The 16,736-nt window shown below is 39.1% G+C and overlaps 1 protein-coding gene across 2 annotated transcripts in view; it reads left to right on the top strand.

The window, feature by feature from the left end:
- top1a (DNA topoisomerase Ia) overlaps nt 1–16,736 on the top strand; it is a 76,759-nt gene that overhangs the window by 17,469 nt on the left and 42,554 nt on the right. The window contains exons 4-7 of one of the 2 annotated variants that reach the window (XM_043710714.2): nt 10,155–10,281; nt 13,210–13,274; nt 13,877–13,969; nt 14,697–14,766. In XM_043710714.2, the coding sequence (XP_043566649.1) occupies nt 10,155–10,281; nt 13,210–13,274; nt 13,877–13,969; nt 14,697–14,766 (355 nt within the window). The remainder of the gene's footprint in view (nt 1–10,154; nt 10,282–13,209; nt 13,275–13,876; nt 13,970–14,696; nt 14,767–16,736) is intronic. The other variant, XM_087994777.1, reaches the window with a different exon arrangement.

The following is a 16,736-nucleotide window of genomic DNA, read 5'->3' as shown; positions in this document are numbered from 1 at the left end:
AAAACATCAGTTCACTGCAGAGTCGTGAATTATTCTCCTCTGATTTCCTGTACATGCCAGGTCTTATCAGGGTATGCTTTTGTGGGCACACTGACAGCTCTGTTACTTCATATGGGCCACACATCATGCTAGTGAATGCCCACCAGCTATTTAGCATGTGAGCAGGAAAGCCAAGTGTAATCCTATCTGCAGTTGATCACTGTGGTGGGGGTTATTGCTGTTTTTTCTTAATCCTGTCATTCACAAACACCAAGGTAAATTGAAATAGCTCTACTGCTGATGAGATGCGTTAACACAGCACAAACTGGGAATTGAGTCTGTAGTTCTTGTCAGCATGCTATCCCCCTCAGAACACTGAAATCAACAGCAGTCTACATTTGAAGTGTCTCAGTGTTTGTTGTTTTTCTGTCAGAGAATACTTGGTACCAGGATATCCTAACTTTGAAATTTATACTGTCATTCATTCTCAAGAGTTCGTAATAGTCCTTGGAAAGTCACAAAACTTTCCCCTTGAGGTGAATGTACTACCTTTTAGATTTATAATGATTCCAGTTGCACCAATAGCCTCTTGACAGCAAAGGAAACTCCATTTATTACACCATTTGGGTTGTGTGAAGAGCTGTATGCCCATTTCCTTTCAAACTGGCTAATTGAGAGAGTGATACGTATCCAGAGTTCAGACAGTTAACTTGATTGTAATGTGAAATTAATAAAGCTAATACTCATTGTAGCTTGCATCATTATTAAAGTGTTTTGGTGATTGGCAAAGAAGGCTTTGGCATATCAGTTATCCTGACAGAAAAAAACGGTGGCTGCAAAATAGAGACTGAGAAACTGATTGAAATTTACTTTTTGTGTGTGTGTGTGGAGTTCCAGTTGAGGCTCCCTGACTCTGTGCTGTGTAGAAATGCAATTGTTAACATCGATTATTCGGGCTATGGTGTTGGGGTTGCACTTTTAAGAAACCGCAGTTCTTAAATTCTGTCTAGGAAGAGGATGTGGTATACTGGGAAATAATAGTTTTGTTTTATGGGTGAATAAACCACTTTATGCCTTGGGTAAGGGGTTAAATTGTGCATAGACTGAGTTTGTAATTCCATGAATGAAAATGGTTACAGAATAATCGAATTATGGTGTTTGAGATGATTAAAAGAAATTGACGTAGGTCAAAAAAATTGTTTTCTCAGGGGCCAAACCTTAAAATTAGAGTAGTATTGTTCATGTGTGCTGTCATAAGGAACATCAAAATATAGGAGCCAGAATAGGCATTTGGCCCGTTTAAGTCTGCTTTACCATTCAACCAGAGCATGGCTGATCCTCTATCAGAAACCATTCAAAGTGAAATCAGGAATCACTTCTGCCTAAAAGCTGTATATTTTGTAAATCAACAAGCTTTTTAAGAAAAGTATTGGAAAGGATGGGTCAGACAGCATCTGGAAAGAAGTGGAGTTAACATTTCAAGTAGATTACGTTCATCACAGCTGAATATTGATGAGAGTTCTGAGCCAGTGGAAAGAATGCATGAAAAACAATACAAGTCTTCGATATGGTAGAGGTCAGGGAAGAAAGATTTCATGATGCAACAACTATAATGAAGAAACAAAAGATTGTGTCTGAAGGAGGCATTAAATTCTACTTTTAAAACTGAATGCAACGTTTAAATGGGAAGGAGAGAAACATAATGAACACTGACCCAGCAAAAGGAAAGAAAGAAGACCTGGAACAAGATGGAGGCAGGGGTTATAATCTAAAATTGTTATATACCATGTTGAGTCCGTAAGCAGGTTAATGATCAGTAAGATCACTGAATAGAATAGCAAACACTGAATAGAAAGGTCAGTATGTGAGCAAGATGAAGTATTAAAATAACGTGTGACCCCACACTTTAGGTGGTACTTGTAATCTTAGCAGAATTGTTGCACAATGCTGGCACCTCTCTGCTTGGCCTCCCCAATGTAGAGCAGTCCACACTGAGCATTCATACAGACCTTGCTCCTTTTTCTTATTTAAGATTTACAGCATCTATAATATTTTTGTATTTATTAACTGTAAAATATATTTGTTCGGCAAGAGTATGGTCACAGGTTACCATCCTGTGGTGTTGATATTTGCTATAGATCTGCCCCTCAATCTCAAGGTTTAGTAGAACTAGCTGGTATGGAATATTCTCTTCATTTTTCTATAGAAAGGCTAAGAGGTGTTAGATTTTATAATTTGACGTTGATTCAGGTCTTCTTAAAATGTGTCCCAGAGTTCTTCTTAAGAAATTAACTTCCTTACTTCACTATGGTTTTCAATTTGTAAAGACTTCATTGTATTATTTTCTCAACGTTTATGACAGAGAGGCAGGCAATAAGTGGAGTAGCCCCAACAATGACTCAGTTTGTTAGTCTCTAGCTTATGTACTGGCTGGATCCACTTTGGAAGGTTTAAGGTAGCAGGTTCCAAACATGGATGTTCAAATTCAGCTTCCTGTTCTCTCCCTCCGCCTTCAAAACATGTATGTGTTTGATTGTAATTTGGTACCATGACCAAATCTGTACTGGTTGGAGAGCGCGAGACTCTAGTGGTTTATCCTGTAGTTTGCTCACAATCTAAATTTCCCACTTGTACATTAATATCGTTCTTTAAAAAACACTTGTCTAACTTCTTCCAAGGTTTGAATAGTAGTTGCCTAAGTAAGGGAAGTACTTCACTGTGATTGCTTCGTTAGCTGGATAGCTCTGAGCTTTGTTGTGGACTAACTTACCTCTTTCTCCTAAACTTGAATAGCTTGCTGACTATTACAGTCTGTTGTTATTCTTGTAGAAATGGCCACTTGGATGAGGTATGAAAAGATGGCAGTGCCTAAGAAACAGGCCAGCTATTGCTTGGGTAATCAGAAAAGTTCTTTCAACAATTTTATCAGGTTAACACAACAAAATTAGAAGTATAATGTATTTATTGAATGATGGGTATTTTAAAATCCATACCTTTTCCTTTAGTAGAGGAAGCGATGATGTTTCTCACTGTGGTGACCTTTTTTTTTATGTAGTGCTACTTGGATTAAAAATAAAGCATGTTGAATACTGTTTAAACAGAGTATGCCATATGGTGTGTTAAAGTCCTTGATTTACTCAGGAAGTGAGGTATCCCTGATAGCTTGGATGGAAATATTCTGTATTCTTTAAATATATCCAATGAATAAGGAAAGTTTCTTAATTTCCAAAGTCCTCTGTATGACTTGATTTGATCAGTGATAAGAATCCATGAATGTTCCTTCTCATGCAGCTCATCTCTAAGGTAATTTTGAATGAAGTATTATTCATTCCAGAAGGAAGTTAGCTCAGAAGTGCAAATAGTGCGCAAGGCCAACTTACCTGCCGTCATTCCGAAACTAAACTATTTGAGTTTGTCTGTTTATTTGTCAACTGAGTTGAGACCGCTACTACTTCTGATCCTCCCATATAACTGTTGGCACCAAGTGCTGAAAACCAGATTTACCAAACACCCAGTTGTCATTTCAGTATACTCTTTCAATTAAATTGATCTAAAGTCAGCTTTACTAAAAGTGATGGTGGTGGTGTGCTGTGAAAATTGAAGGGTTACCGTGAGGGTAAGGGTTGTAGTTTGATTGCTCTGACTTGATTGACTGGGCTGAATGGAAAATAACACTTTTCATTTTCACTTTTCACTGATTAATTCTTTTAGGCTTGTTGAAAATTGGTATGGCATTTGAACCTTGCTTCTCCTAGACTTCAAATAACGATGAATACTGTAAAGAGTTGGGCCATTAAGCTGTGGACTCTGCTCCTAATTTTTTGTTGGTGTTGTTTAGTAATAACTGAAAACTGGAAATCTGTCAGAATAATGAAGTGAAAGGTGTTTTCTGCTGTTGCATTTCAAATAACAATCTTCATTTTTATGAAAGTTTTTATTTCTTTTTCATCTATTATATCCTTCTTCAGCTCCACTTAAAAGTACAGCCAAGAGTGTAGGCAGGTATGCTGATGTAGACGTGCTAATTTTAGCTCCACATTGGCTCATTGTGCGATGAGAAGATGGTATAATTTCATCAGTGATTCATGTGTATCCATCATGTAGCCCACACTACAGTATTTCTCTGCTTACTCTTTGGCATGCGACTTTTGGGAAAGGCATTTGGTGGTACAGTAATACTTCAGGTGAAGTAAGGAGATGGCAATGGGCATAGAATGGAAGATTGCTGAACCCCACCAAGTACTCTTTGTTTTTCTACACAGTCTTTGATATCCAGTCAATAAGTATTTGTTCTTTTGTTTTGCGATACTAAGTATGTGCTGATTCTCTGGTATCTAAAGTTCTTATATTGTATGCAGTTGTGTCTGGACTTGTGATTCTTCTTCCTCAGCTGCATCTGCTAGTTTCGATGACCTACACAGATGCCATTGCTTTGCAGGCTTGTGAAAATGTGGTTCCAAGCATCTGTTGTCGAATTCAGTTGTTCAAACTGAATAAAGATACATTCACATCAGTAATTCATTTCTTGTATCAAACAGTGAACAACAGAACATTTGTCCAAATTTGTACTGAATGTTTAACGTTTTGCTATGTATAATTTGAATATGTGAATAGATCCTAGAATAGCATCCTGTGAGACATTGCTACTAGCTTTGAATAATTGGGAGAGATTGTCCCTGACTCTAATTTTGTTCCACTCCTCTTCTAATCACTTTTAATCCAATTTACAACTGCGTTCAGTTTATTCCATCTTCATTCTTAATCTTGTTTCCTGTATCTTGGCTCTATCAGTGGTTTGGGTGAATATCCCCACATCATTGCATTGTCCTTTTCATTATTTCTATATTGAGATAATTAACTCATATTATTGAAAGACTTCTATTACTAACTTTTAAACTGCTGTTGTCCATATCAGTTCTGTTGTCTTTTCATGTTGCTGAACAGAGACCTTGGGGTGCAGGTTCATAATTCCCTGAAAGTGGAGTTGCAGGAAGACCAGTAGTAAAGTGGGCATTTGGTATGCTTGCCTTTATTGGTCAGAACACTGAGTATGGGAGGTCATGTAGTGGCTGTGCAGGCCATTGGTTTGGCCACTTGTAGAATACTGCATTCAATTCTGGTCCCACTGCTACAGGAAAAAATTTGTTAAACTTGAAAGGGTTCAGAAAACTCTTACAAGGACATTTCCAGGGTTGGAGAGTTTGAACGAAAGGGAGAGGCTGTTTTCCCTGAAGCATCTGAGGCTGAAGGGTGACCTTTTATAGAGGTTTATAAAATCGTGATGGGCATGAACATGATAAATAGGCAAGGTCTTTTCCCCAGAGTAGGGGAGCCCAAAATTAGAGGGCATTGATTCAAGGTGAGAGGGGAAAGCTTTTAAAAGGAATCTAATGGACAATCCTTTCATGCAATGGGTGGTGCGTGTATGGAATGAGCTGCCAGAGGAGGTAATGGAGGCTGGTATAATTCCAACATTTAAAAGGCATCTGGATAGGTACATGAATAAGAAGGGTTGAGGGATATGGATTAAATTTGTGGCAAAAGGGAATAGATTAGTTTAGGATATCTCGTCAGCATGAATGAGTTGGACCAAAGGGTCTGTTTCTGTGCTGTACAACTCTGATTGTGACTAAATGGATAGCGCATTGACTAATGCTCAAATTTTGAACATACCTCCGCTATCATTGGAACCCTAACCAATAATTGCTTTGCCATCTCACGTTTGTGCTTTCTTCTCCACCTCTCCACCCCATTGCTGGATTTTTCATGTGCCCCATTATTCTCCTCCTCCAACTTAACTGTATTCACGAAGAAAATTTCTTTCTCCTGAAGGATAGCAATCTGAAGTACATGCAGCCTGGCCTGTTGAGTATTTTTAGCATTGTTTTGAGTTCTTATTTTCCAGAATCTTTAAAGTACTTTTTCTTTTAATTTTTCCTCTTCTAATTTCCTGTTCCATTTGATTTTGCCAATGGTACTTATTCCACACTTGTGTTTTTTGTTTCTTCAAAAAAAAATCAATTTTTGCTCGATTTTTAAGATTTCTTTCAAGTGCAGCAGTGCATCTGGTGAACAGCAGGTGCCAAAGGTTCAGTGGGGATCAGTGAGTATGGTTTTCTAATCTGAGTACTCATTTACAGTTTTTCCCCCTCATGACAATGTTACAGATTGTCCCACTTGTCCTACTTACTCTCCTTTGGAAATTAACTCTACCCAGTGTTTGGCTGTGCATCTAAATAAACCTTTCATTTATATTGCACCCTTTATATCCACCAGACAGCTCTGAAGTTGTTTTAGAGCCATGATAATGCAAGCAGCTAAATTTGCTTGCAACAAGTACCCTATCTTTTGTATCCATTGAGCAGGCTGATGGGATGCTCGTGTTGGAGTGAAATGTTACACTGTGTACATACAATAGTACAGCGTTACCTCAGTATTTCATGGGGAATGTCAGCCATAATTTTTTGTGAACTGCAACTTGAACTTGGAATTTTGAAACTGTAGTGGTGAAAGGGTAACCAACTGAGCCAAATGGTATTGCTAGGTAACCTCCTCAAACAGGCCATAGAAATCCAAAGTCATAAAAATATTTAGGCCAAATCATATCAAAATATCAAATGATGTCAGTAAGGTAAATGTGGTTTGCTACTGGAGAACAGAATCAAAATACGAATGTCAGCTAGGAAAACGTAACCTTGAAAAGGATGGCTTAATTCTTTAATTATGTGAATAAATATTTGGAACAACTTTAACGGACAGAATGCTAAAGGTGAGAACATTGATTCTGCTGAAATGAGGATGTCCGATAAGGTAGTTGAAATTAAAGGAGTGCTAGTTTTTATCAGCTGAAAGGTTTCCTTATTGCCAGCATTTTTATAGTGTCTTTTTAAGGTTTCGGGACCTAACCAGTTTTTTTCTTTCTGGATGTAAGTTTGATAGGCAATCTTTTGTGACAGTTATGTGGATTCTGGGAGGGTAGTGGAATGTCAGTGAGACACTGTTTTCATAGTTTGGACTCTTGGCAACAAGCTGACTGAGCTGGCAACAAAATAGACTGCCAACGAGGCTGAAATCTTAGATGAATTTGTGAAATGGGAATAATGGCACCCAGCCTGAGATCACTGCTCAAACGTTGAGGCCACCTTTGTTGGTGCAAAGTTAACAAGACAGTCTGCCTATATTACCTTTTTTTCTGGCTCGGCCTTGCGTGCTTTAACTCATTCAGAGTTTGATTTTAAACTCACATGCTGCAACCACTTTTCAATCTTGCAGTGAAGTTCTTTATAAAACCAGTATCTTCTGTAGATTATAGTCTTTGATGAAATTTTGGGGGCAACAAAAATACTTTGATCAGTTAATTTACATACCTTTGAATTCAGGTACTTAGCAGTGAGGGCATTGCCTTGTGTGAAACTTCTCAGCAGCATGCTGAGTGAGTATTAGGTATCCTTTTTTGAAAGCTTGATTCAGTATTTGAACTTTTAAATATCAATGAATTTTGACTAAGCAGGTCTTTATGATGCTGATAGACAGCCACCCCATTTACAATTAGACCATTTTTAATTGAGATGAGGACAAAGGTTCAAGAAATGCTGAATGACAAAGAAAACTTTTCTGTTTTTTTTTCTTTTTTTCCCCCGCCCTTCACATTTTCCCTCACCTTCCCTATTACCCCACTGCCAATGGTCTAGTTATTTCCAGCCTTATGAATTTGGTTGCATACTCATTTCAACAATGAGTTTTTCACTCTACCTCTAATGGTGTGAATTGCTACCGCTGCATGTAAGTTGCAAGTACAATTCTTGAATCATTCATGAAAGAGATTAAGTATTATTCAACAGTTGCTGCAGAACCGCACAGGTTTGGGTAACTAAAAAACTAAATCAGTGTCACGAACAGTTCAGTTTCTGTTGAGGAAAGTCTATTTTGAAAAGATTTTAATTTGTTTTTTTTTGTTCAGGTTGTGTTCATGAGTGTCCAACGTTAAGCAACCTCTGTTAAATGCATTAGATCTGGCATTCTATCAATAATCTAGTAAATCACCTCTTGCATTGAGTGAAAATTAACACCAATGACTCCAAGAGATCCTTGTGGACCCCTGCTAACAACTAAAACCCAGAGCCCTAATCTAATCCACTTGTTAACAAGCGCTGTGCTGTTGGACAGTTTTAACTTTTTTTAACCTATCCAGTGTAGCTGCCTTGAATTCTATTCTAATTCTTCTTGGAGGTAAGCGCAATGAGTAAACCAATATCTTGGTACTCATTAGTGGAGAAGGTGACTTTTCTTTTTGAATTGCTGCAGATCATATGGCACTGAGTGGGGTATTGGACAATGTCTGATTTGAAGAATTTTTAATTCTCTGATCCAATTTGGAAAAATTTAGTTTGGAGCAATTGAGGACTCTGGGTGTGTACTCGCTCCAAGTTTCAATGAGACCCATAATGTTGAGAGCCCTGGATAGAGCCCACGTGGAGAAGCTGATTCCACTATAGGAGAGAGTAGGACCCGAGGGCATGGCCTCAGTGCGAAGGGATGACCCCTTTAGAACAGAGATGAGGATGTATTTCATCAGCCAGTGTTGTGAATCTTTGGCAGGGGATCAAGGGTTAGAATCCCTACAGTGTGGAAATAGGCCCTTTGACCCAACAAGTCTACAACAATCCTCTGAAGAGTAACCCACCCAGACCCATTCCCCCACTGTATATTTTGCCTAATGCACCTAACCTACACATCCCTGAACACTATGGCAGTTTAGCATGATCAATTCACCTAACCTGCACATCTTTGCATTGTGGGAGGACACCGGAGGAAACTCACGTAGACATGGGGGGGAATGTGTAAACTCCACACAGACAGTCATCTGAGTCTGGGAATTGAACCCAGGTCCCTGGTGCTGTGAGGCATCAATACTAACCACTGAGCCACCATAGGGTGAAAGGGGAGAAACACCAACCATGTGCTGAATTGTCTACTTCTCTCCTATATCTTATGGGAAGGATGGTATTTCCATGCCCCTATTGCCTTTGTACCGCATGGTAATGGTTATAGCGATGCTGCTGAGTAAGCATTGGGGAAAGTGGAGTGGTATATATTGTAGGTTATATACTTTAGTAGCATCAAGGTACAGTTGTTTTTATAATTGTATATGTTTGTTTTATCTCAAGTTGAACCTTGTGGAAATGAGCTAATGTGTGGACTTTGACAATTTTGTTTCTCCAAGAAGTAGCAAATTGGTGCTGGGTTATATTCCCAAGTACCTGCTGACTGAGCTGAGTTAATCCTGAATTTATGCTGCTATCATTGACCCACTAAAAAATTATGACTGCTGTTCTCTTAAGCAGTTCTCCACGTGGACTGCAGCAGCTTATCTGGGCCACAAATCAATGTAATATGGAGCTGAAATGCCAATTGTGGCTAACGTGATTAAATAGCTGGGTGTACTGCAGTAACAGAAATGGTTATTCAGCTTGTTGAGACACTTGTACCATTCTGAGCCCATGCCTTTTCTTCCTCTCCCTTCATACATTTTAAAACAAAATTTGATATAGCATCAGTTGCTGTTGTAGATTAGTATTCTAAACTTTTTTAGTAATCAGTGGGTATCTATTCTATCTGTTCTATCCTAACTTCATTTCTGAAAGCTGTGCTCTCTTCTTCAGGCTCTGTCCACTCCATTTGTTCCGCTTGATCATTTGAGCGCTTCAACTAAGTCTACACCAACCCTTTTTTTTAAACTGAAAGTATTACAATACTAGTTTGTTTAATCCCTTGTTATTTTGTTTTAACCCTGGTAGAGCAGTTAATGTGAATCCCTCCAAGGCCAGTATATTCCTTCATGCAATGCTGAGACCCCCTAACAGTCTTTTGCCATTGTGATCCAGGGGCTCTCTTGTGATGTTTGTTTGACGAGTAAACTTGGGATAATTCCCTAGCACTTTCTCAGAATAGTGGTAGGGGACCTCTTATATCCACCTGAGCAGGCAGGCGCAACTCAGATACGTAGTGTGTTCCTAATGGCATTTTTGATTATCTGTATCCTTTCCGAGAGCTATGGGTACAGTCACTCTTTAGTGGTGGAGAAGAGGGAGAAAGTTGTTAGAAGCAATGCACCTTCTATAACATGCAGACCTTTTGTGAGGTTTCTATCTGTCACAGGCTTCTCTCTCTTGCAGTGAGCACAAAGATTCTTCGGAGAAGAAACACAAAGATAAGGAAAGGGAAAAAGACAAAGTAAAACATAGAGATGGGAGCTCTGACAAACACAAACATAAGGACAAGGAGAAAAGGAAGGAGGAGAAGGTATTGAAATTGGCGGTAGCTGGCCATCAGCCAATTACATTTATTTCAGCTACTTTTTTTGCGATACTTTTTATTTGAAGTTAAACTCCCCAGTCTTCCTGTTGCACATCTGTCCATGATAGTAATAGTAGCAGTATCATTATGAAGAGACACTCTGACACTTGCTACCCTCTGTCATTAGGATATGTGGTACTTGTCCAGAGTGAGAACAGACATTGCACCTTTATATCTGGGCATTCATAAGGAACTGTGGGTTATCAACTACCATGTTCCACCAATGTTTGTCCTCCAGATATGGCAAATACCTGACATAGGCCTCACATTTAAATTAGAGGATTAAACAAAGGTTAATGAGGAGTCTCTGAGAGCTTTCCAGGGCGGCATCAGTCTATATTAAAAAATGAGGTGCCACTCTAGCTAGGATGAGCAGCAATTACACAACTGATAGGTCAGATCAAAGTTCTACCGTACTGCCACATCCCATCATCAATAGTGAACAATTAAAACCAGTAACAAAATGAGGATCCCTAAACTTCCCCCACCTTCAGTGATGATGAAGTTTGGCACAAATCCAAAATATGATGCTAAGAAAGTTGGAAGCTAGAAGTGCTGTGTGGGTGCCCCATTATGGCAGCCTCCCAAACTCTCCAAGTTCAGTTCTTTGCATGTGATGTGATGTCCAGGCACCACTGTCAGTGCATGCAATTTTATAGCTGCGCATTGAAGGCTTGTGCTCCGAATGAGCTATGCATCTTGCCTCTATGTTCCAGTCCACTTGCATTTTGGTATTTAAGCACCAAGACTGAAAGGTGCCCAGTCCACAAAAAGTAGAACAAGTCCAAACTGGCAAATCATTGCTCAGTCAGTCAACTCTCCATTATCAACCAAGTGCCGGAAGGCAATCATTACTGGTGTTAAGTGGCACTTGCTTAGTAATAATCTAGAATCTTTGCCTAATATTCTCGGCACATCTGTTCAAATCCCTCTGAGAAATGGTGAAAATTTGAATTCAATTAAAAATCTAGAATAAAATGCTAACTCTTTGACCATATATGCATTATTGATTTGTTGTAAGAATCCATCTAGTTTACTAATGTTTTTGGGAAGTAGATTTGTTATCGTAGCCTGATCTGGCCTGTGTGAAATTTCTGATCCATAACAATGTGAATCATAGAATCCTGACAGTGTGGAAGCTGGCCATTAGACCTATTGAGACCACGCCAACCCTCCGAACATCCCACCCAGTCCCACCCCCTAACTTGTTCCTCTAACCCTGCATTTCCCATGGCTAATCCACCTAGCCTGCACACCTTGGACACTATGAGCAAGCTTAACATGTACCACTAACCTGTAGATCTTTGGACTGGAGCATCTGGAGAAAACCCATGCAGGTGCAAGAGGCATGTGCAAAATCCACATAGAGTCGCATGATGGTGGAATCAAACCCAGGTCTGTGGTGCTGTGAGGTAGCAGTGTGACCCACTGAGCCACCGTGCTATCCCTTGGGCAATTAGCGAAGCAATAAATGCTAGCCTAGCCACCCCATGAACAAATCCAAAAACAAAACTCTTCATTGGAAATTTTGTTCATCAAGACGTCCAACTATGTTGCAGCCTTGAGCCATGTGGATGAAAACCCCAGGCAGTATTTAAAAATGTGTTATCACAGTGCCCTAGAAAAGTTTTTGAATCAATCAAATCATTAGGAAAACCTTCCACGAGTGAATGAATAATTATGCATGGTTTGACGAGTGCCAAACCAATGTGCTGCTTTGTCAGTGATCGTATCCAGCTTAGAGTTGTTGCTGTACAGTCATTTAGTCGAGCAGAGTTGGATGACTCTGGGAAGTACCAGCCTCTCATCAGTTTTTGTAGTTTCAGTATTTTTGGTCCAGTCCAGTTTTTAGTCCATGGTGACTCTCGATTGTTAATGGGTGAGATTCAATGATGGCAGTGCCACTGATAAAGGGATGCCTGGTAGATACTTTGGTTGGGTCTCATCACTTTAACACATGTAATACAAAAATCACTTACTTTTAATTTTGTCCAGTATTTAGCATATCAGCACAGAGTGCTTTGCCACCTGAGGAATTGATATCTACCATGAAGGATTGATGGCTGTCATTGTTGGAGACCAATCATCACCTCTCCAAAATGTTGCCATTACTGGAGTTCTTCAGGGTAGTGTCCTCAACCTGCTTCATCGGTGACCATCTTTGTGGTAAAGTCAAAAATGGAAAGTGTTCCATACTGTTAACCATGCTAACAGCCAAGCGTTCTGCACTTGTATGCAGCAAGTTTAGGACAAAATTAGGATGACAAATGATGTTCACAACACATACCAGCCACTGATCATTTCCAACCAAGTATCTATATCACCTATCAACAATCGTGACGTTGCCATTGTTGAATTTCACCCATCAAAATTCATTGGATCACCACTGATTCAAAACTGGATAGAATCAGCCACAAATATTGACATTACAGACTGGATGTTTCTGTGGGTCAGTCTTCTCTTGCATTCATTCAGACAAATGGCAAGCAGTGCCTGCAACACTAAAGCTTGACCCAATCACAGACAAAGCAGTGTGCCTGATTTAGCACTCCTTCCAGCACCAATTGCAATTTTCCACCCCCTCTACCGTGGTAGCATTATGTTTATCTACAGGATTTATTGCACCAGTCACCAAGGCAACTCAACATCTCCCATTCTGTGATTTGTACCAGTTAGAATCCCAGCACCATTAAACTGTGCCCCCAACGTACAGTCCGCAAGCAACCTGTGTGCGTACTGCAAAAATTAAGGTATCTGATTAGCATTAAGGGGTGAATAATAAGTGATGATTTTGAGTGGCCAAATTCTGTCAGTAATATTTATGAACAATTGCAGTAACCTGTGCACTTTGTAATGGTTTTCTTTCTTTAAAAGGATAAGATCCATTCTTCAAGTAGTGGTTCTGGAGATAGAATAAAGAAGGAGAATGGTTTCACAAGGTAATGATGCCTTTTATCTGTCAGGCATTAGTCATGGGAAAAGTGTTTGGCTTGAGCATTTTGGAATGCATGTTCACTGCTAAATGTGCTTTGCTTAAAGAAGGCAGAAATCCTTGGAAACACTTTTGAAATAATGAGTGAGTTGCAAAGAGGAACTATTTGCAGTTGATGATGAGCAATGAAGGGTTAGCAATCTCATTCAACATTGTTTTATTTAATTCCTACTTTTTGAATTCTACCCTCCAAAAATAAGATTGTGTAGTTGAAGAAAGCCTTATTCCATTTGATAATGGATATGCTCCAAGGATGTCTGAACAGTACATTTTGTTCAAATTTATTCTGGGCTCTCCTGGTTGAGTGCCATATAACTGCCAGTGAATGTCCTGTACTGGAGCCTTCTGGAATTGTGGAATTACACTAGGTTAAATGAGATTCCTCTGAATTCCAGTGTTTCATCGCCTACATTTTAGGAACTGCCTGTCATGTTTCTCAAGGGTGGGCTGTTACTTAAGGCAATGGATTCTATCAAATCCACCACTCAGTTGTACAACAACTGAAAGTTTTTTTAAATTTTTTTTTCTTTACTCCCACTCCTCCTTTAGCCCTCCTCGTATAAAGCAAGAGCCAGACGATGATTATATCCCATCCATTAAAGTGGAAAACAAGCCAATGAAGAGGCCCCGTGAAGATGATGAGTAAGCTTTTTCTTCCCCAAGCTCTGCTATTCTTTACAGCAAACGTTATATTTGATAAGCGAGTCGATGTTCGCTGTAAGTCATGAGTAGCCATGAACAATTGTGAAAGTTACTGTGTAGAGTGCTCATGGGTTTTCCCTTTCACAGCCAGTGAAATTTGAAGTTAAGTACTGCGTAGAAAATTTAAAAGGGTTATTATAGCTAATGGGATGGTCAGGAAAGGGAGTCATTGGGAGAAACGTAAAAGCCCCAGTGGGAGGGGATAGAACAGAGCAATTGGTATGATGCTCATTTCATCTGTGTTGGAAGAATATAAGTCACAGTCAGATTGCTATGAAGGAATACAGGTGCAAACCTGAAGAACTTTGTGTGTAGCAATAAATAAGAGGAATGGCTGTTTTTAAGCACAGGTGGCAAGAAAGAGCAGAGCATGTACACAAGACAAAACATCTGGAGATGAATTACATCTGACCTGATTCTTCACAGTATTCAGAATAGTTGCGCTATGTATAAATTGACACAGTATTTTGGACTATGATCGTATAATGTAAGCTGCACATTAGAATAAGAATGGTAGCTTTACCCTGCCTAACAAATAGGACACTACATAAATATATAGGATTTTGTTGCATTGACACCTTGAGCTTTGTTGCTAAGCCTATACTGCAGGCAGTAGTAGCGAAATACAAATATGGTTCCTTGAATTTAATCTGTCTGTCTGCCTTAGTGTTGATTTCAAACCGAAGAAGATCAAATCAGAAGATGTAAAGAAAGCCAAAAAAAGAAAATCTGAAATGGTAAGGTAACTTGTTTTCTTTATTTCATGGAGAGACAATGGTGAAGGGGTGGGGGGTGGTGTCAGGTAACAGAAGAAGATGAAAGCAGAAACATGTCCTTAAAGTGTTGGAAAAGCTTTCACAGGTTCTGGTGAATTCTTGCACTTGTGAATGAGATAGTAACTTCAAATCTTGGTTTCTGGTTTGGGATTAAGGAAATTTAAGATACTAGTATTGGTTAGAGAATAAAATAATCAAATTTGTTTCAATCTGTTCAAAGATGTTATCACACCTCTCTGAAGCTGATGGTACTTGAACCTGGGCCTCTACTGCAGACAAAACAGTACATTTGACAGCATTCCACATAGGAGAAAATTCCCTTTGATTTTAAAGAATTTACTACATTGATCATTCAGACAACAACAACATTGTGGGGATCCTGATCTTTGAGTGGATGTGATATTAGTTACAGCTCTTGGGAATGAGCATGTATATGTGTAAAAATGACTTAAGATTTTGATTTAGCACTAAGAATGCATAAATGAAGTGAGAATTTTAAAAGGAGTACAGTTTGCACATGTTCATAAAATTGGGTTTATTAATGGAGGGTTTCTTTTTTGGATTACTTTTGAATTGAAAGTAATTGTTTCCAATTTTATGGTCTACATAGTAAAACAGCCTTTATTGAAGGAAACAGTTGCTGGAGGTCATTTTGCTCACAATAAAATGCTGTGTTCCTTCATTTCTTTCTAAAGTAATAGAGTATCCCTTCACCTTCCATAACTTTTTGTTGAAAAGTTATCATGGAATGTTTGTTTTATTTTAAAAGAAAATCAGCTGGTGATGCATATTGCCATGCAGCCAGCTTGGGTATGGTTACTAACTGAGAGAGAATGGATTAAAGTCTTGTTCCCTGACTTGAGCAGTATTTTGAGTTTGATTCTTAGCGAGTTTTGAGAAGATTTGGAGCTCAGGTTGAGATTCTGGATGTAGGTTTGCTCACTGAGCTGGAAGGTTTATTTCCAGACGTTTTGTCACCATACTAAGTAACATATTCAGCGGGCCTCCAGTGAAGCTTCGCCTGAGGCTCACTAAAGATGTTCAGGCAGCATCCGAGGACAGGCAAAATCCTGTCCTCGGATGCTGCCTGAATTGCTGTGCTCTTCCAGCACCACTGATCCAGAATCTGATTTCCAGCATCTGCAGTCATTGTTTTTACCTCACTAAAGATGTTACCTAGTAAGGTGACAAAACGTCTGGAAATAAACCTTCCAGCTCAGTGAGGAAACCTACATCCTTGAGTTTGATTCCTCAACAGTATAGTTGTCTCTCAGTATTGTGCTAGAATTTCTACTTTCTAGGGGCCTGTCTATTGATCTTGGTATTGATGGTCATTGTCATTGATCAGAATAAGAATACCTGATTGTTAGATTTTTTTCACCTGTTCTGCCTTAAGTTACGCAACCAAAGTCACTACCGCTTGTTGAGACCTGTGCTTGGAATGGTGCAGCACAGAGGAAAGCCAGTTGGCCTTTCATGCATTTTCTTTTGAAAGAGGGTTTTAGTTTGTCTCATCCCCTGCTTTCCTGAAATCCTTCAAAATTCCTATATATATATATATATACACACACACACATATATATATATATATATATATCCAAGTTTTATTATTGAATTTCTTGTCACCATTTCTTTCAGTGCACTCCATATGCTTTTGTGTAGCTTTTTTATCCCCCTCTTGTCACATCTGACTCTTCTTTGCCAATTCCTTTTTTAAACATGTCAGTTTCCAATTGAATCCGAACCTTTTAGAGGGATATAGGCCAATTGTTGGCAAATGAGACTAGGTCAGATTGGGATATCTGGTTGGCATGGAAAAATTGGACTGAAGGATGTGTTACCGTGCTGTATGACTCTGACTACTGCCTTTGAATGTGTATCCTTATTCCAAGCATCATCTATCAAAACTACTTAACTCTTATCAAAAGCAA

This window comes from Chiloscyllium plagiosum, unplaced genomic scaffold, assembly GCF_037043375.1.
Source record: "Chiloscyllium plagiosum isolate Xiang-an unplaced genomic scaffold, Cpla_swu_hap1 HiC_scaffold_15, whole genome shotgun sequence".
Lineage (NCBI taxonomy): Eukaryota > Metazoa > Chordata > Chondrichthyes > Orectolobiformes > Hemiscylliidae > Chiloscyllium > Chiloscyllium plagiosum.
This window is presented reverse-complemented; position numbering and strand designations above follow the sequence as displayed.